Below are 20,020 nucleotides of genomic sequence, written 5' to 3'. Positions count from 1 at the left end.
AGTATGAATGCCCTAGGCCTCTTACCTCCCATCTTACTCAAGATAAGGAAAACAGACAGACCATCACACTGATTTCATTTCTGTAAGCATTCTGAAAACATCCTACCTCTGGGCATTTTGAAGGAATTAAAAAAAAAAAAAAGAAATCAGTTCTGTAACATGGAAAGAGTTCTGGAGATTGGCTGCACAGCAGTATGAATGTACTTAACGCTACTGAACTGTACACTTAAAAATAGTACAGACGGGGGCTTCCCTGGTAGCGCAGTGGTTGAGAGTCCGCCTGCCGATGCAGGGGACACGGGTTCGTGACCCGGTCTGGGAAGATCCCACGTGCCGCGGAGCAGCTGGGCCCGTGAGCCATGGCCGCTGAGCCTGCACGTCCGGAGCCTGTGCTCTGCAATGGGAGAGGCCACAACAGTGACAGGCCCGCGTACCCTAAAAAAAAAAAAAAAAATAGTACAGATTGGGGGCTTCCCTGGTGGCGCTGCGGTTGAGAGTCTGCCTGCCAATGCAAGGGACGCAGGTTCAAGCCCTGGTCTGGGAGGATCCTACATGCCGCGGAAGAACTGGGCCCGTGAGCCACAACTACTGAGCCTGCGCGTCTGGAGCCTGTGCTCCGCAACAAGAGAGGCCGCGACAGTGAGAGGCCCGCATACCGCGATGAAGAGTGGCCCCCACTCGCACAACTAGAGAAAGCCCTCGCACAGAAACGAAGACCCAACACAGCCAAAATAAATAAAATAAAATAAATAGTATAGATGGTAAATTTATGTTAGGTGTATTTTACAAAAACTAAAAACAACAAACAAAAAAAACCCTGTCTCATTAATCTTTTACTTTCTGAATCTTAGAGCCTTTTCAAAAGCTTCAGGGTCATTTACCCAACCAATTTTTGCTATTTTAGTTCAATCATTTTCCATAAATCTCTGTTCTTAGTGTACCTAACTGCCTCAACACATACTCACTGAATTAAACAAAGAACTGCGAGCTTTGGCTTAGCTAACCGTGTATTGGAGGAGGCCAATAACATAACTGGGTGTGCCTCTGTGGAGAACTGGTTGCCTCAGTTTCCTTACTTGCAAATGAGGGAGCTGAACAGATCTCTAAAGCCTAAATGATTCTGAGATGATAACTTCAGGAGATATCTGCTTCAGGAGAACCCTTAGATTCTCTAGCCACTTTGCCCTGTGTGATTTTTCTTCCATGTACCTCCCTCTGTCTTCACCACTAGAAGGCAAGCTCCAGGAGGGCAGGTACTTTGTCTCTTTGCTGTATCCCCAATGCTAAACATAGGGCCTGGGAACAGTCAGAGCTGCCACATACGCATAGTCTTTACTATATCTCAATAACAAGATATTTCTTTAAATAGAAATCAATATCCACTTAAATGTAGAATATTTTGAAAAGTTAACAGGAATCAACTTCAATAGGATTACTGAATAAGTTCTTCTTTTTTAAAATTTATTTATTTATGGCTGCGTTGGGTCTTCGTTGCTGCGCACAGGTTTTCTCTAGTTGCGGAGAGTGGGGGTTATTCTTTTTTTGGGGGGGGTTATTCTTCTTAGTGGTGTGCGGGCTTCTCATTGTGGTGACTTCTCTTGTCGTGGAGCACGGGCTCTAGGCACGCGGGCTTCAGTAATTGTGGCACGTGGGCTCAGCGGTTGTGGCTTGTGGGCTCTAGAGTGCAGGCTCAGTAGTTGTGGCGCCACGGGCTTAGTTGCTCCACAGCATGTGGGATCTTCCCAGACCAGGGCTTGAACCAGTGTCCCCTGCATTGGCAGGTGGATTCTTAACCACTGTGCCACCAGGGAAGTCCCTAAGTTCTTAATTATTAGTAGGAACAAGTGTTCAACTAAGTCATAGAATAGCAATATTTGAAGTCCTTCATCATTATTATTTTTTTATTTTAAAATTATTTCTTTATGTTTTAGTGGCTCTATTTTGAAAGAAACACAGCTCAAAAAATAACAAGCCTTTATATTACGGTCTGCTCCAATGTCAAACTCTTGAAATAAGTGCACGATGTTTGGAAATGGATCCAGCACCTTTGGATATTAATACTGTATCAACAGTCAGACCCAAAGCTTTTTAGAGCATAGCAGCAAATCTTTTATTTACACAGCTGTTTGGCTCCAGGGAAAAATAAGGTAAGAAGTAAAGCACTAGTACCATTTTACTAACAATTACAAACACACTCATCATCTATTACACACAGATGGCGGCGGTCCACGTGCAACACTTTCTTAGCTATTGGACCAGCCAAAAAGCAAAGCACAGCACATGTACACCGAGACCTGTACATGTTCAAAAATATATGAAATATATTTCTATAATTATCTCTCCTTTTTTCATATACTGATTACAATAATTCTAAAATCTCTATTGTGGGCCTACTCTTTCACAGACACAGAAAAACAAAGCAAGCTCTTCTTCAGGATACATATATCTTAGATGTTCTACATTTTTCTTATTGCCTTAAATTAAGCCAACCATCCCAAATACCACAGATTAGAGTCCCTGTAAACAAACATCCCCTCCCCCAACTTCAAATAACATTCCTAAAGTTTTAATGAATTCTGAATACTGTTCCAAAGAGCATCATAAACAGCTTGTAAGAATGATGAACACATAATTTTATAAGAATAGGATACAAATAAAACCCCAGTTCTTTTCCATATTCTCCATTTAGACATGAGAAAAAATAATAAATCTTAACAGATGGGAGAATGAAAAAGTAGTTAATGCTTCTCAGCAAACCGTGCTAAAAACCAACTAACTCAGCTAAACACAGGAAGTGTCCCTCTTTTAAACACCACAAAAATGTCTGTGGACTTCTTTAATTATAAAGTTGATAAAATATAAAAATAGTCTGCATTATTCGAGGGTCATTCAAATGAAAGAATAATAAAATTCCAGACTGAGACCTAGATCCAGTTTACATATTTAAATGTAGAATTAAATGCTTCTGTATGGGTTCATTATAAACTGTTAGGACTGGAACTGAAAACTGATACATATAAGGTATGAATTTTAAATGTGTTTGACACTGGAGAGGAGAGTTAAAGTTGGCTGGAAGGATTTTAAAATCTCCAACCACTTTAAATTGAAATTAAATTAGACTTGTTCCTTAATAAAACTTAAAGTGAGGCACAGAAATTTAGGATGAAAATAATTCACCTCAAGTAAGTAGAAAGCCTCCCTCTGGTAAGGAAAAGAGAGTTTATAAATAACATAATTCCCAGTACACGATGACATATCTCCTGCACACACATATAGCATCAAAAAGGAAAGATCCACAACATCTTCCTCAGGAATACTATTATGGGAACATTTCATCCCTTGCTTTCTTATTCCTATTGGCTAAACTTCTTGCCTCGTTAGTTGTAATCTGACTACACCTAGCCGTACAACCTCCAATATATCTAGGCTTTAGAAAGAATACAAACCAGAATATTTAGAGTGCTGTTTGACAGTTACAAGATGCAGGAATTTAAAATAAATGCCAAGAAAAGCTAAGAAAATTTAATCTGATACTTACATGCTGGTTCTAGAAGTAACTGTGGTGAAGCTTTACACTATTTTACTATAAAATGTCTAATGAAAGCTTATTTATTACAACGTGGGCAAAAATGTTTCTTAATACTGAATACGTTATTAAGTTCTGGCTTAAAAATTAACCTATGTTCTTATAAGTGGATTTAACACCACTTTAGTAATTATTTTGGAAAATAGGAACTGTTCCTTCAGAATGTTTAGAAATACAACGTCCAGAATTCTTCAAAGTCTACACAAAGGTAATACAACAGGCTTTGCCATTTGGATAAAGGGAAACGGCGACAGGAGGCAGACAAAAAATCAGGCTTTGTCTACACTAACCAGGTAGAAATAGGGGGGAAAATCCATTAAAAATTGGATGAAGATGAACCAAAACCTTGGCATCGGCAATTCTACTCCTCTGCTCCTCAAGGTAACCGGGGGAAAACCACCAAAACAGGAGTAAAAATGTCTAAACCTCTTTACTTAATAAGGGTCAGGGTTTCCAGTCGACATTAGGGGTTAAAGCCACTCAGTCTAGTCGCCGAGTTCAACACTCCGGGAACACTGCCCTTTCCTAGAATAACTGATTTCTTAACATGGGAATCTAAACTATTTTCATACGCAAAGGCAAAGTCGCTCAAATTTTAGGAGAGAAAAGTAAACGCCCTCTTTACATTTCCCGTTTCACCTGGCGCTAAGAGCCCCCAACACGGTCTTCTTTTAAAAGGAGGTCCCAAGAGACACACTATTTCCAAAGAGCCCCTCTTGGCACGAAGGGACGAAAAAATCCGGCAGCAAACACCGTCTCCTCCGCACAGTCCTGAGGAAAGGTAGAGGGAATATCGCTAACCCATCCAGGAGGACAAAGTTGCTCCGAGCCCGAGACCTGCAGCGCTCGCTACAAACTTTCCAGCGGCAGCGCGAGCGCCGTCACTTACCGGCGGCAGAAGTCATGATTCCCCCGTGCAGCTCGCTTCCCCGCTCGCCCCCCTCAATCCCCGCTCCCCTTACAGTCCATTGTTTCAACAGTTTGGGCAGAAGAGAAAAGCCCCGGCAGAGCCCACATTCCGTCCCGCGGCCCCGAGGCGCAACCCCAGCGCCGCACAAAGGACGCGGCCGGCTCCGGGGACCCGGCGGCGCTCCCGGGCGCGAGCCGCCGGCGACGGGCGGGCGGGCACGAGCGCCGCCCAGCCGAGCTCCCGGCAGACGGCCACGCGCGCACACGAGCAGTGCTCACCGCGGCTTCGCCGGCGCGCGCCCTTCTCCAGCTCCAAAAAAAAAAATCAGAGCTCCAGGCGCCCCCTGCTAGTCGCGGCCGTAAAAAGCGGACAAAAGCCCCAGCCTCCTCCAATCAGGGGGCCCGAGTTTCCGCCCGTTCCCGCCCCTCCCGCCCCCACGTTCAAGCTCAGCGCCAATGAGCGGGCCTGAAAAAGGGGCGTGAGCTGTGAGGCATGCTGGGAATTGTAGTTTTCTGGACTCACGGGACCTTCAGAAGCAGACGCCTGGGCGCATGCAGCCGGTTCTCCCGCCTTCATTTCCCATCGTGCTGAGGCGGGTGGCATGGCGGAGAAGGATGACACCGGATTTTGACGAAGAGGTGGTTTTTGAGGTAAGGGGAAAATGGCGGTGCGTGTGAATTGCCTTTGTTTGATTAGGACGAGGGAGAAGGCGAGGAGGCCGGGCGAGAGGCAGATCCCGGGGCGAGGAATCGGGTGACGCTCCTGCCGGCCTCGCTCACCGAATCTCGGCAATTTCCGGGCCTAATGTTGGACGCAGCCTGACAGGTGTAGCCTGAGGCTCTCTCGCCGCGCCCGGCCTCTGCCTCGGGCCCTCCCAGAATTCCCAGCCAGGCCGGTGTACTAGAACCCTGCTTGTTCCTACTCACCCGTACGATTTAGCCTCCCCCTTTTTAGTCCCCGATTTGTTCGGGTCAGTATCCAGAAATGCCCCAGGTCACAGTTCGCGGTCGAGGCGTGGCCCTCGGAATGGAGGCAGCAGGTGCTAGTTTTTGTTTTTGTTTTTGTTTTCTTATACCGTGGTTTAAGATCTGTGTGTGGGACCTACTGTGGGTGATTTGGGCCGGGGCATCTCAGCATCTAATTCTTTTGTCCTTTGCTTTGCGCTAGGTGTAGCTAGTTCTTCTGATTCGAGGCTCGGGTGTGAGTGCTTTTGTGTGGGACTATTTTAAGACGTTCTCTGCCATCTTGAATGAAAACAAAAACAAACAAAAAAACAGTCTAGTGTTTTTGTTGCCATTTGTCTATCAGACACAGGTGAAAAGTCACACCCCTGTATAAGGCATGTATGTATACTTTACTAAAATCCATTCATCCGACAAGATTTTAAGAAATTTAAGAAAAGAAACGGCTCATTCCATACCATCAGAGAGCTACGCAATAAATAGTACAGAATGGTAAATGTTGAAACATATACAAACTGTCATTGGAGGATTGATTTGGAAACCGCTGTCTGTTCTTGTGGCCTCGGAGACACTACACCCAGTATATGGATATTGGAGGTGGATCTTGAACTGTGAATATGTTTAGAGAGATGGAAGGGAGAAAATGCATTATAAGGAAAGAGAACAGTATCTCAAGGTTGGGAGGTGTGAAAGTACCTGGTGTAGATTTTTCAGGGACTTGAGTGTGGAGTGTCGCTATATAAAGTGGTTTGATGGGGCTGGAATGAAGAAGTAGTGGAAGATAGGGCTCTTTTACCAAAAGGGAGTGCCTGGATTTGAGGAGGTCAGTAGGGAAGGCAAGCGCCTGAGTTCTGGAAAAGAGAGAAGAAATAATTGAATAATGGCTTGGACAGATACTTCTAAGGTAAAATCGAGGAAACAGTTACAAGATAGAATGTGGGAGATGAAGAAGAGACAAAAATCTATGTTGCTTAGATTGCTAGAGAGAGGAAAGTGGGTGGATACTTTTTTACCCTATTCTTAGATATCTGAGTATAATAGTAATACATGCTCAAAGAACATTTCATTGTAGAAAACAAGCCACAAAATTAAAATCACTCATTTTCCTGCCACCCACAGATGGCCACTGTTAACATTATAGTATGTGTTCTTACAGACTTTTTTCTATTCAAATGTATGTTTGATATTTTTTAAAACACAAAAAATATACCACATAGAATTTTATATGTATTTTTCAGTGAGTCTTTTCCTATTCATTACTCCTTGAAAACAATAACATAATATCCAATCATGTATGTGTATCATAATATAACTATTTTCCCATTCTTGGTTATATTGTTTCAAAATACAATTGTAATCAGCACTGACATAAGTCCATCTTTTACTGCATCTCTGATTTTTCCTTATAGTAATTTCTAGAAGGGAAACTAGTGGGTCAAAGGATATGAACATTTTTTAAGACTTATGCAGAAAGGTTATACCTATCAAGTTTCCATTAGGAGTATTTTCACCAAATCCTCAGCAGCAACCTTATTAGTTTCCTTTAATCTTTGTTAATTTTATAGGAAAAATAGCATTCTGTTGTTCTAATTTACATTTTGTGCATTTACTGGGAACATTTTTATTTCTTTCTTGAGCATTTTTTTGTAGTTTTTGCTCATTTTACTATTGGATGTTAGCTTCTTACGACTTGCATGTGTTTTACTTTGTTTGTTTTTTCATGTGAACCCGGTGTAAAGTCTTTATTGAATTTGTTGCAATATTGCTTCTGTTTTATGTTTTGGTTTTCTGGCTGTGAGGCATGTGGGATCTTAGCTCCCTGACCAGGGATCAAACCTGCAACCCCTGCATTGGAAGGTGAAGTTTCAACCACTGGACCGCCAGGGAAGTCCCTTGCATACGTTTTTCATATGTTACTTAACCGTACTATACTTCTAGAAATTTTTTTTAGTTTGTAGTTTAATTTATTTGCTTTTTGTCACATACATTAATTTTTATTGCAGCATGATATTCGTAAGAAAAGTGCACAAATCATAAATGTGCAGATTGATGAATTTTCACATGTTGAATACATCCATGTAACCAGTACCCATGTTAAGAAACTGAACGTCAACCAGCACACCAGAAACTCCCTTTTACTCCCTTTCAGTCACTTCTCCCCACCCCAAAGATAACCACAATTCAGACTTGTAATAACTAACTTAGATTCCTTTTGTCTATTTTTATAGTTTACACACTGGGCAATTCCATTTGTATATGCTCTTTTTGCTCTGACTTTTTGCTCTCTGGTTTTGTTTGTTAGATTCATCCATATGGTCATGTGAGCATTTTTTATTTCTCTGTAGTATTCCATGTGAATGCATGACCATTTTTAAATCCACTCTACTATTAATGGTCTTCGGGTGATTTCCAGTTTGAGACTATTATGAACAGTGCTAGTATGAACCTTTTAGTATATATGTCTTATTGAACATATTTCTGTTGAGTATATACTTAGACGTGGAACTGCTAAGTCATAGGAAATATATACATTCACCTGTGTAGATATTGCCAAACACTATTCCAAAGTGGTTGTACCAATTTATATTCCTACCAGCAGTACAGGAGAGGTCCAGTTGCTCTACAGCCTCACCAACACTTGCTAATTTCAGTTTCTCTTTTTACCATTCTGGTAGGTGTGTACTGGTATCTCCTCTTGGCTTTAATTTGCATTTCTCTGATAAGGAAAGGGGGAGTCTTTTTATATGTTTAAGGACCAGTTTTGTATCCACTTTAGTGAAGCCAATTCAAGTTTGTTGCATATTTTCCTTTTGGATTATCTCTTCTTGTTACTGATTTGAAGGAGTTCTTTACATATACTGGATATAAGTCCTTTGTTGGATCTGTGTACCTCAAATATCTCAGGAGGTGTGTGGCACTCTCTTAATAGTGTCTTTCAATGAACAGAAGCTCTTAACTTTATCATAATCCAAATAAACCTTTTTCTTTTATGGTTAGTGCCTTTAAAGAAATATTTGCCTGATCTAAGGTGACAAAGATTATTTTCTCTAAAAGCTTTATTTTACCTTTTGCTTCTAGATCTGCTATCCGTCTGGAACTGACTTTTGTATGGTATCAAGTAAAGGTCAACATATGTTTTTTTCCCACATGGATGTCTAGTTAACCTGGCATTTTCTTTTTTTTTTTTTTCTTTTTTTTTTAAGAAGGAATTTCCATCTTCAGGAAACAACTTTATTTATTTATTTATAAATTTATTTATTTTTGGCTGTGTTGGGTTTTCATTGCTGTGTGCCAGCTTTCTGTAGTTGTGGCAAGCGGGTGCTACTCTTCATTGCGGTGCGCGGGCTTCTCACTGTGGTGGCTTCTCTTGCTGTGGAGCACGGGCTCGGGGCACACGGGCTTCAGTAGCTATGGCACGTGGGCTCAGTAGTTGTGGCTTGCGGGCTCTAGAGCACAGGCTCAGTAGTTGTGGCACATGGGCTTCGTTGCTCCGAGGCATGTGGGATCTTCCCAGACCAGGGCTTGAACCTGTGTCCCCTGCATTGGCAGGCAGATTCTTAACCGCTGCGTCACCAGGGAAGTCCTAGCCTGGCATTTTCTGAACAGACCATCCTTTCCTCGCTGAACTACAATGTTGCCTTTGTGATAAATCAGGATACCTTGTATGTGTGGCCTTGTTTTTGGGTATTCTCTTTTCCATTGGTTAATTTGATCATTCTTGTGCCTATACGACATTATTTTAATTACTTTTTAACTTTATAATACATACTAGTGTCTGATAGAATAAAACCAGCCAGCTTTATTTTCCTTCAAGATTGCTTTGGCTATTTTTAGCCCTTTGTATTTCTGAATGAATTTTAGAATCAGCCTATCATTTTCACTTTAGAAAAAGGAAACTACCAAGATTTGATTGGAATTGCTTTGAATCTATGGATTAATTTGGAGAGACCTGACATCTTTACAGTATTGAATATTCCAATAGCATTTTTATTGCTTGCCTCCTAAATGAGTCAAGCAGCTTCCCATCACTTTCTGTGCTCTAGGACCGATTTTACAAACTGGGAATACAGGGGAGGAAAAACAATTTTCCCTCTACCTTTTGAGTTCTTGGCTGAGACCCCTGTCATAAAAGATAGATTAACAAAAGAAAAACAAAAGTTTATTAACATTGTTAGGAAACAAAATTCAACTGGAGTAAATTTAAAAGATCTTACTGGTTTTCTTCAACGATTCATGAATTAGGCAGCGTCCCATCCAGCAGACAGAAAGGATCTTCTTCCCAGGATCTGTAAAAGATGAAAGACTTGTAGGCAGAAGGGAGTGGGACAAGGAAGTTAGGCTAGCAAAGAGTGGATTGGTCAATCCCAATCTCCCAATTCATCCCACCACCACCACCCACCCCTGCCACTTTCCCCCCTTGGTGTTCATACATTTGTTCTCTGCATCTGTGTCTCTATTTCTGCCCTGCAAACCGGTTCATCTGTACCATTTTTCTAGGTTCCACATATATGCATTAATATACGATATTTTTCTCTTTCTGACTTACTTCACTCTGTATGACAGTCTCTAGATTCATCCACGTCTCTACAAATGACCCAATGTCGTTCCTTTTTATGGCTGGGATTGACATATATACACTAATATGTATAAAATAGATAACTAATAAGAACCTGCTGTATAAAAATATAAATTTAAAAAAAAGAGTGGATTGTTTGTGTCAAGGTCACGTTCTTTTAGGGGATGGCACGGGTCTGTCAGGCAGATTACCTCACTAGTGTTGATTGGGTAGTTCCTGACTGACTGGCTTAAGATTCTATTTCTGTTACCGAACGCAGGTTCCTGTGACTGACGCCCAGTAAGGCCAAACAAACCGAAAAGTCGAAGTTTGGAGCAGAGAAAGCTTTGTTGCAGGGGCATGCAAGGAGAACAGGTGGCTCGTGCCCCAAAAAAACCCCTAACTCCTTGAAGGGTTTCAGCAAAGCATTTTTAAAGGTCAGGGGAGGGGAGGGGCATCCCAGGGTATGTGCTGGCATCTCAGTTCATGCACAATTCTCTGATTGGTTGATCTTGAGGTAACAGGGCAGTTAACATTATCAATCCTTAGGTACCAGTAGGTCTGGGGGCTACAGGCTCATGATCATCAAGTAGCTAATTTCTTCCATGTGGTGGTGGTTTTAGCATCTGAAAAGCTCAGGAAATATGCATGGAATACTGTTATCTTGGCACTTGTAAGAGGAGCTACAGCAGAAGATATGGGGGAGGGGCTCTGTCCTGGGAAGGCTCCACAGGTCCTGTTCAGTTACATTTCTTGGAAAGGCCAAAAGTGTAATTAAGTCTTGATTTGGTAAGGTGGATCTTAGTATAAGTGACTCCGTTTGGGGCCTGTTGTCCTGTTTTTAACAACACGTATACTGCATATATACATGGGAGATACTGTTTAAAAAAACAAAACAAAACAGAGCTAGACAGTAGTTAAGGCAGTTAAACGTATTTTATTCAGGACATACAATAGGGGGAAAGAGACCTCAGTATAGAACTGGGTTCTATTGCAAATACAGCATGGATAAATGGGAATTTAATTACTAAGAGGAAACACGGGGTCAGGAGGGGTTTTGGCTAAACCAATATAACGGGATTCTTGGTGAAGACAGGCTAGGGTAGTCAGACATTACCTCTGTTACCTCAGACACCAAGGTTTGCAGCAGAGAGTTTATTCACAAAGCAGCCAAGGGAGGAGAACAAGTCTGAAATCCACCCTCCCAAAGGTGGGATATTTATGGGGTAAAGGATCAGGGTGGTCTTAGGTGTGAGGAAAGGTGATTGGAGGTAGGGGAAAAGTGAGGTAGTCGGTGTTCTGTGCAGATACATCTTGGTTATATGCTTCTTCCAGGGATGCATGTTAAAAAATGGAGGTGCTTAGCATGATTTGGGGGTGGAGGTTTTGGCCCTCTGACAACAAAAGAGCATTCATCCAACACCTGTGCAGGCCCAGTGTTAGGGCCCGTGGTCCCAACCAGTCTTAGCTCGAACTGAACAAGAGCTGACTCTAAGTTCCGAAAAAACAACTTAAGTCTCTGCCCCCGTTACCATAGCAACCCCATACATCCGAGGTGTTATCTGTGGGGTGGTTAAGGTGTCTTGTGGTGTATTACCTAAGCTATGTGAAGCTTGGAGGGTATGCAGTTAAGGAGAGGGGAAAAAACTAAAGCAAGCTGATCAGTGAAGGCAGTTTATAAGCAGAGAGGTTTTAACAAGCTGTTCCCTTATCTGTTGTTCTGTAAGACAAGCTCAAGAATCTCTATTAGTCACTAGCTTCTGTTACCCCTATGGGGCATGATTACACCTAGGGGAATGGTAGAAGATGAGGAACCCAATATTGAGGGTGATCAGTTGTGGCGGATGGGAGACGCTTGCTAAACTGGCATACCAGGGTTCTTGTTAAAACTAGATTTTGCAAGGAAGTGCACAGGTAGGCCTAGGAGAAATTTCAGGAGCCTGACTAAAGTTTGATTAAAGAAAGAATCTTTGTCGATACCCAGGGGAATCTAACACTCGATGGCTTGGAATTCAGGCTCAGATAGCATCTATATGGGGGGGAGGGGGTGTAGACCTCTTAGGGAAGAGTAAATGTTTACTTAGGAAAGATAAATGGACCCTTAGAAGAACAGATGGGAGATACGACAAAATTTGTCTGGGTGTAGCCTCCTCTCCTGTGATGACTCAATCTTCTCTAGTTGATGAAACTCCCAGGGAAGGGATTTATGATAATTGAGTTCCTTTTGGAAGATTTGTCTTTAGGCAGAATAAGGGGGAGAGTTCAGAGAAAGTTTTCCCCTTCATGTGCTGTTTTTCAAGTGCCTACAGCTCAAAATAATCAATATGCCCAATGACATAATTTTGGGGGGACATATTCTGCTACCTTTCAGGAATGATCTATTCCTTGAGGGCATAGCTAAAATTGGCCCTTAAACTGTCTAGGCCAGCAGTCCCCAACCTTTTTGGCACCAGGGATCGGTTTCGTGGAAGACAGTTTTTCCACAGACCGGGCGGCAGGGCAGGGTGGGGGGAGTAGGGGTGGGGTGGGGAATGAAGTGTGGGGATGGTGCGGGTGGTAATGCGAGTGATGGGGAGCGGCAGATGAAGCTTCTCTCACTCGCCTGCTGTGCAGCCCAGCTCCTAACAGGCCACGGACCGGTACTGGTCTGTGGCTCTGGGGGTTGGGGACCCCTGGTCTAGGCCTTTGCTGGGGATATGGGGAATGGATGATGTCCATTGGTTCCTTTTCTTTTATGGTTATTGCTTAGTTCCAGTTTTCTATTTGGGGGGATATTTTGATAGTCTTTTTTTATTCTGAAAGGGCGTGTAATACAGTTGTCAAAGGAACAGACTCGAGTTGGACAGCATGGGAAATCCTAGCTCCAGTACATAATAGTTAGTGTGATTTTGAGCAGTTTACTTAACTTCTCTGTGTTTCAGTTTTCTCAATATTAAGTAGAAATGACAGTATCAATCTCATAGAGCAGTTGTGAGTATTAAATGACTTAATGTAAGTGACCTAATTAGGTCTTATTACTTATGTTATTCATGGCTTCTCTTTTTTTTTTTTTTTTTGCGGTACGCGGGCCTCTCACTGCTGTAGCCTCTCCCGTTGCGAAGCACAGGCTCCGGGCACGCAGGCTCAGCGGCCATGGCTCACAGGCCCAGCCGCTCCGCGGCATGTGGGATCCTCCCGGACCGGGGCACGAACCCGTGTCCCCTGCATTGGCAGGCGGACTCTCAACCACTGCGCCACCAGGGAAGCCCTGTTTGTAGATTTTTTGATGATGGCCATTCTGACCTGTGTGAGGTGATACCTCATTGTAGTTCTGATTTGCATTTCTCTAATGATTAGTGATGTTGAGCATCCTTTCATGTGTTTGTTGGCAATCTGTATATCTTCTTTGGAGAAATGTCTATTTACGTCTTCTGCCCATTTTTGAATTGGGCTGTTTGTTTTTTTTGATATTGAGCTGCATGAGCTGCTTGTATATTTCGGAGATTAATCTTTTGTCAGTTGCTTTGTTTGCAAATATTTTCTCCCATCCTGAGAGTTGTCTTTTAGTCTTGTTTATGGTTTCCTTTGCTGTGTAAAAGCTTTTAAGTTTCATTAGGTCCCATTTGTTTATTTTTGTTTTTATTTCCATTTCTCTAGGAGGTGGGTCAAAAAGGATCTTGCTGTGATTTATGTCATGGAGTGTTCTGCCTATGTTTTCCTCTAAGAGTTTTACAGTGTCTGGCCTTACATTTAGGTCTTTAATCCATTTTGAGTTTATTATTGTGTATGGTGTTAGGAAGTGTTCTAATTTCATTCTTTTACATGTAGCTGTCCAGTTTTCCCAGCACCACTTAATTGAAGAGGCTGTATTTTCTCCAACCTTTGTGTACTCTTGCCTCCTTTATCAAAGGTAAGGTGACCATATGTGCATGGGTTTATCTCTGGGCTTTCTATCCTGTTCCATTGTTCTATATTCTGGTTTTGTGCCAGTACCATACTATCTTGATTACTGTAGCTTTGTAGTGTAGTATGACGTCAGGGAGCCTGATTCCTCCGGCTCCGTTTTTCTTTCTCAAGATTGCTTTGGCTATTTGGGGTCTTTTGTGTTTCCATTACAAATTGTGAAATTTTTTGTTCTAGTTCTGTGAAAAATTCCAGTGGTAGTTTGATAGGGATTGCACTGAATCTGTAGATTGCTTTGGGTAGTAGAGTCATTTTCACAATGTTGATTCTTCCAATCCAAGAACATGGTATATCTCTCCATCTGTTTGTATCATCTTTAATTTCTTTCATCAGAGTCTTATAGTTTTCTGCATACAGCTCTTTTGTCTCCTTAGGTAGGTTTATTCCTAGGTATTTTATTCTTTTTGTTGCAATGGTAAATGGGAGTGTTTCCTTAATTTGTCTTTCAGATTTCTCATCATTAGTGTATAGGAATGCAAGAGATTTCTGTGCATTAATTTTGTATCCTGCTACTTTACCAAATTAATTGATTAGCTCTGGTAGTTTTCTGGTAGCATCTTTAGGATTCTCTATGTATAGCACATGTCATCTGCAAACAGTGACAGTTTTACGTCTTCTTTTCTGATTTGGATTCCTTTTATTTCTTTTTCTTCTCTGCTTGCTGTGGCTAAAATTTCCAAAACTATGTTGAATAATAGTGGTGAGAGTGGGCAACCTTGTCTTGTTCCTGATCTTAGAGGAAATGGTTTCAGTTTTACACTGTTGAGAACAATGTTGGCTGTGGGTTTGTCATATATGGCCTTTATTATGTTAAGGTAGGTTCTCTCTTTGCCTACTTTCTGTAGAGTTTTTATCATAAATGGGTGTTGAATTTTGTTGAAAGCTTTTTCTGCATTTGTTGAGATGATCATATGGTTTTTATTCTTCAATTTGTTAATATGGTGTATCACATTGATTGATTTGCGTATGTTGAAGAATCCTTGCATTCCTGGAATAAACCCCACTTGATCATGGTGTGTGATCCTTTTAATGTGCTGTTGGATTCTGTTTGCTAGTATTTTGTTGAGGATTTTTGCATCTATGTCAATCAGTGATATTGGCCTGTAGTTTTCTTTCTTTGTGACATCTTTGTCTGGTTTTGGTATCAGTGTGATGGTGGCCTTGTAGAATGAGTTTGGGAGTGTTCCTCCCTCTGCTATATTTTGGAAGAGTTTGAGAAGGATAGGTGTTAGCTCTTCTCTAAATGTTTGATAGAATTCTCCTGTGAAGCCCTCTGGTCCTGTGCTTTTGTTTGTTGGAAGATTTTTTAATCACAGTTTCAATTTCAGTGCTTGTGATTGGTTTGTTTATATTTTCTATTTCTACCTGGTTCAGTCTTGGAAGGTTGTACTTTTCTAAGAATTTGTCCATTTCTTCCAGGTTGTCTCTTTTATTGGCATATAGTTGCTTTTAGTAATGTCTCACAATCCTTTGTATTTCTGCAGTGTCAGCTGTTACTTTTCCTTTTTCATTTCTATTTCTGTTGATTTGAGTCTTGTCCCTTTTTTTCTTGATGAGTCTGGCTAATGGTTTATCAATTTTGTTTATCTTATCAAGGAACCAGGTTTTAGTTTTACTGATTTTTGCTCTTGTTTCCTTCATTTCTTTTTCATTTATTTCTGATCTGATCTTTATGATTTCTTTCCTTCTGCTAACTTTGGGGTTTTCTTGTTCTTCTTTCTCTAATTGCTTTAGGTGTAAGGTTAGGTATTTTTTTTTGAGGTGTTTCTTGAGGTAGGATTGTATTGCTGTAAACTTCCCTCTTAGAACTGCTTTTGCTGCATCCCATAGGTTTTGGGTCATCGTGTTTCCATTGTCATTTGTTTCTAGGTATTTTTTGATTTCCTCTTTGATTTCTTCAGTAATCTCTTGGTTATTTAGTAGTGTATTGTTTAGCCTCCATGTGTTTGTATTTTTTACAGTTTTTTTTTTCCTGTAATTGATATCTAGTCTCATAGCATTGTGGTCGGAAAAGATACTTGATACGATTTCAATTTTCTTAAATTTACCAAGGCTTGATTTGTGACCCAAGGTATGGTCTATCCTGGAGAATGTTCCATGAGCACTTGAGAAGAAAGTGTATTGTCTTGTTTTTGGATGGAATGTCCTATAAATATCAATTAAGTCCATTTTGTTTAATGTGTCATTTAAAGCTTGTGTTTCCTTATTTATTTTCATTTTGGATGATCTGTCCATTAGTGAAAGTGGGGTGTTAAAATCCCCTTCTATTATTGTGTTTCTGTCGATTTCTTCTTTTATGGCTGTTAGCACTTGCCTTATGTATTGAGTTGCTCCTATGTTGGGTGCATAAATGTTTACAATTGTTACACCTTCTTCTTGGATTGATCCCTTGGTCATTATGTAGTGTCCTTCCTTGTCTCTTGTAACGTTCTTTATTTTAAAGTCTATTTTGTCTGATATGAGAATTACTACTCCAGCTTTCTTTTGATTTCCATTTGCATGGATATCTTTTTCCATCCCCTCACTTTCAGTCTGTATGTGTCCCTAGGTCTGAAGTGGGTCTCCTGTAGACAGCATATGTCCAGGTCTTGTTTTTGTATCCATTCAGCCAGTCTGTGTCTTTTGGTTGGAGCATTTAATCCATTTACATTTAAGGTAATTATCGATAGGTATGTTCCTATTACCATTTTCTTAATTGTTTTGGGTTTGTTTTTGTAGGTCTTTTCCTTTTCTTGTGTTTCCTGCCTAGGGAAGTTCCTTTAGCATTTGTTGTAAAGCTGATTTGGTGGTGCTGAATTCTCTTACCTTTTGATTGTTTGTAAAGGTTTTAATTTCTCCATCGAATCTGAATGAGATCCTTGCTGGGTTGAACAATCTTGGTTGTAGGTTTTTCCCTTTCATCACTATAAATATGTCTTGCCAGTCCCTTCTGGCTTGCAGAGTTTCTGCTGAAAGATCTGCTGTTAACCTTATGGGGATTCCCTTGCATGTTATTTGCTGCTTTTCCCTTGCTGCTTTTAATATTTTTTCTTTGTATTTAATTATTGATAGTTTGATTAATATGTGTCTCGGTGTGTTTCTCTTTGGGTTTATCCTGTATGGGACTCTCTGCGCTTCCTGGACTTGATTGACTATTTCCTGTCCCGTGTTAGGGAAGTTTTCGACTATAATCTCTTAAAATATTTTCTCAGACCCTTTCTTTTCTTCTTCTGGGACCCCTGTAATTCAAATGCTGGTGCGTTTAGTGTTGTCCCAGAGGTCTCTGAGACTGTCCTAAATTCTTTTCATTCTTTTTTCCTTATTCTGCTCCCTGGCAGTTATTTCCACCATTGTATCTTCCAGCTCAGTTATCCATTCTTTTGCCTCAGTTATTCTGCTATTGATTCCTTCTAGAGTATTTTTAATTTCAGTAATTGTGTTGTTCATCACCATTTGTTTGCTCTTTAGTTCTTCTAGACCCTTGTTAAATGTTTCTTGTGTTTTTCCATTCTGTTTCTGAGATTTTGGATCATCTTCATTATCATTTCTCTGGATTCTTTGTCAGGTAGTTTGCCTATTTCATCTTATTTGGTCTTGTAGGTTTTTACCTTGTTTTTTCGTCTGTAACATACTTTTGTCCTTTCTTTCTTTTTTTTTTTTTTTGATGGGTGGGGCTGTATTCTTGTCTTATTGGTTGTTTGGCCTGAGGCATCCAGCACTGGAGTTTTCAGGCAGTTGGATAGAGCCGGGTCTTGGTGCTGAGAGTAGGACCTCCAGGAGGCCTCACTCCAGTTAATATTACCTGGGGCTGAGGTTCTCTGTTAGTCCAGCAATTTGGACTAGCAGCTCCCACCACAGGAGCTCAGGCCCAACCTCTGGCCTGGGAACCGAGATCCCGCAAGCTTCATGGCATGGCAGAAAAGAAACAAACAAACAAAAAAAACGTGTAGTACAATATGAAAGAATAAAAAATAAAATTAGAAAGATAAAATATATATTAGGAAAAATAAAAATATAATTGAAACAACAGCAACAAGGTAAAATAAAACCACAACAGAAAAAAGAAAAATAAAGTGGGGGGTGGGGCAGGGAGAAACAAGCCAAAAGGAGAGGACAATAACAAAGTATAAAGAATAAAATAGGGCTTCCCTGGTGGCGCAGTGGTTGAGAGTCCACCTGCCGATGCAGGGGACACGGGTTCGTGCCCCAGTCCAGGAAGATCCCACGTGCCGCTGAGCCTGTGCGTCCGGAGCCTGTGCTCCGCAACAGGAGAGGCCACAACAGTGAGAGGCCCACGTACCGCAAAAAAAAAAAAAAAAGAAAGAAAGAAATAAAATTAGAAAAATAAAAGATTTATTAGGAAAAATATAAATGAATCAACAGCGAGTCAGCAAGGTAAAATAGACCCCCAATCTAAATGAGGAAAAAAGAAGGGAAAAAAAAAAGCCTTGGCTATGGGGATGGAGTTTAGGCAGGGGCAGGGTTTAGGGTGGGGCGGGACCTAGGCGGGTGGTGGGGGGCGACGTTGAAGCGTGGGGTGGGGCCTCTGCTTAGGACCTGCTCGGAAGGGGAGGGGCAGCTGTGGAAAGGGGGGCCTCTGGAGTGTGGAGTTCCAGGGTTTGGAGGTAGAGCCCTGGGTGAGGGTGTCGGGGAGGGGGGGGCTTGGGCCCAGCACGTTGGATGGGGTCTCCAAGTGTAGAGGTGGGGCCCTGGGTTGGGGTGTAGGGGCAGGGCTTGGGTTCTGTGGGGCAGGAGGGAGGTTCCGAGGGCAGAACATCAGGCCCAGGAGCCCAACAGGCTCCCCGGTGCCTAAGTGGACAGGGAAAGCGCTGGCCCCGTTCCTTTCTGTTCCTTCGTGCCCCTCCCCCACCATCTCCCCCAGGGAACCCCCCATTGCTGCTGGACCCCTAACCATGGGTGGGTCTGGCTGGGTGTAGGAACTCCTCCCCTCCCCCAGCACCCCCTCAGGGTCCAGCCTTTACTTTTGCTCCCCGTTCCCTCCCTCCCGCTCCCTCAGGACCTGCACGGCTGGAGGGGGCCTAGGTGGGCAGAGGATCAGGCCCGATCTCAGCAGGTTCCTGGGGGCCCAAGTGGGCAGGGGACACCTGGCCACACTCCCTTTTGATCCTCTGGTCCCCCAACTTACCCCTTCGGGTGTGGGATCCCTTCCCCTTCCCCAGCCGCCCCTCAACGTTGCCAGTCCCCTCCCACCTCCACTTCTTCTCTCCCTTCACACCCCCCCACGCCCCATTTCCTACCTGGTTGCTGACAGTTCTTCCCTTCCCCTTAGGTGTCCGTGGTCCCGTACCGGTGCCTGGTAGGTCCCCTAGTTGTGTGGAGACATGAATTCCACATCCTCCTAGTCCGCCATCTTGACTCCACCCGCAACTGGGATGTTTTTAGTATACGGTGTAATACTGTTATTTTAATGATTTTCAGAATCGGAAATCAGACTCGTTTATGTCTTAAAACTAACTCAGAGAGTCATGTGCTGTGTTAAAATTTTAATTTTAAATCAAGCAAAGTTTTGGAAACTATTCTAATCACATCCTTTCCCTATTTAAAACCTTTTTGAAATGGCTTGGTTTAATACCAATTTCCTTGATTATTGGTCAATTTTACTATCTTCTAATCTTGGTCTTTTGTATTCTCCCTCCAGAAGTCACCTTTGAGTCCTCCTAGTCTGGAAGGACTGGGGATGGTCTGAAAGAAAAGGAAGGAAGAGTGAGGTTCCCAGGCCCAACTTCTGGTCCTCTGGCCCTTGCCCTAGAATCTGACCACTTTCATTTCTTCAAGGCTAGATTCCGTATATAACTTCAAAGTTAGTTCCTTTATCTTGGAGCCTGACTACCCCCTGGAGACTGAAGTGGGAAGGACAACATAACCTCACACTCAGGCTGAGCAGCAACAGGACAAAGTTTAGAAAATGATGGACTCCATATCTAACGTGGGTATTAAGCAAGATAAATACTGATACCAGTGTTGTCATTTTGCTCTGTTATTGTAATTTCTAATTAAGATGTTTTGAGAGTAAAAATTCTCTAGTCACCTTAGGAGACTAGTTCTGATATTGCTCATTCATAGCT

The 20,020-nt window shown here is 42.0% G+C and overlaps 2 protein-coding genes across 10 annotated transcripts in view; one reads left to right on the top strand and one right to left on the bottom strand.

Annotated features, from left to right (window-relative positions):
- FGD6 (FYVE, RhoGEF and PH domain containing 6) overlaps positions 1-4,579 on the bottom strand; it is a 111,790-nt gene extending 107,211 nt beyond the window's left edge. For both annotated transcript variants that reach the window (XM_079936000.1, XM_079936001.1), the window contains exon 1: positions 4,476-4,579. In XM_079936000.1, the coding sequence (XP_079792126.1) occupies positions 4,476-4,491 (16 nt within the window). In that variant the 5' untranslated portion in view covers positions 4,492-4,579. The remainder of the gene's footprint in view (positions 1-4,475) is intronic.
- A 444-nt stretch (positions 4,580-5,023) lies between these two features.
- The window catches only part of VEZT (vezatin, adherens junctions transmembrane protein), a 70,224-nt gene continuing 55,227 nt past the window's right edge, over positions 5,024-20,020 (top strand). For 7 of the 8 annotated variants that reach the window (XM_079936189.1, XM_079936185.1, XM_079936188.1 and 4 more), the window contains exon 1: positions 5,024-5,146. In XM_079936189.1, the coding sequence (XP_079792315.1) occupies positions 5,048-5,146 (99 nt within the window). In that variant the 5' untranslated portion in view covers positions 5,024-5,047. Of the gene's footprint in view, positions 5,147-19,331; positions 19,882-20,020 lie in introns of those variants that run through there. The other variant, XM_079936186.1, reaches the window with a different exon arrangement.

This window comes from Stenella coeruleoalba (genome assembly GCF_951394435.1).
Source record: "Stenella coeruleoalba genome assembly, chromosome: 11".
NCBI lineage: Eukaryota > Metazoa > Chordata > Mammalia > Artiodactyla > Delphinidae > Stenella > Stenella coeruleoalba.
This window is presented reverse-complemented; position numbering and strand designations above follow the sequence as displayed.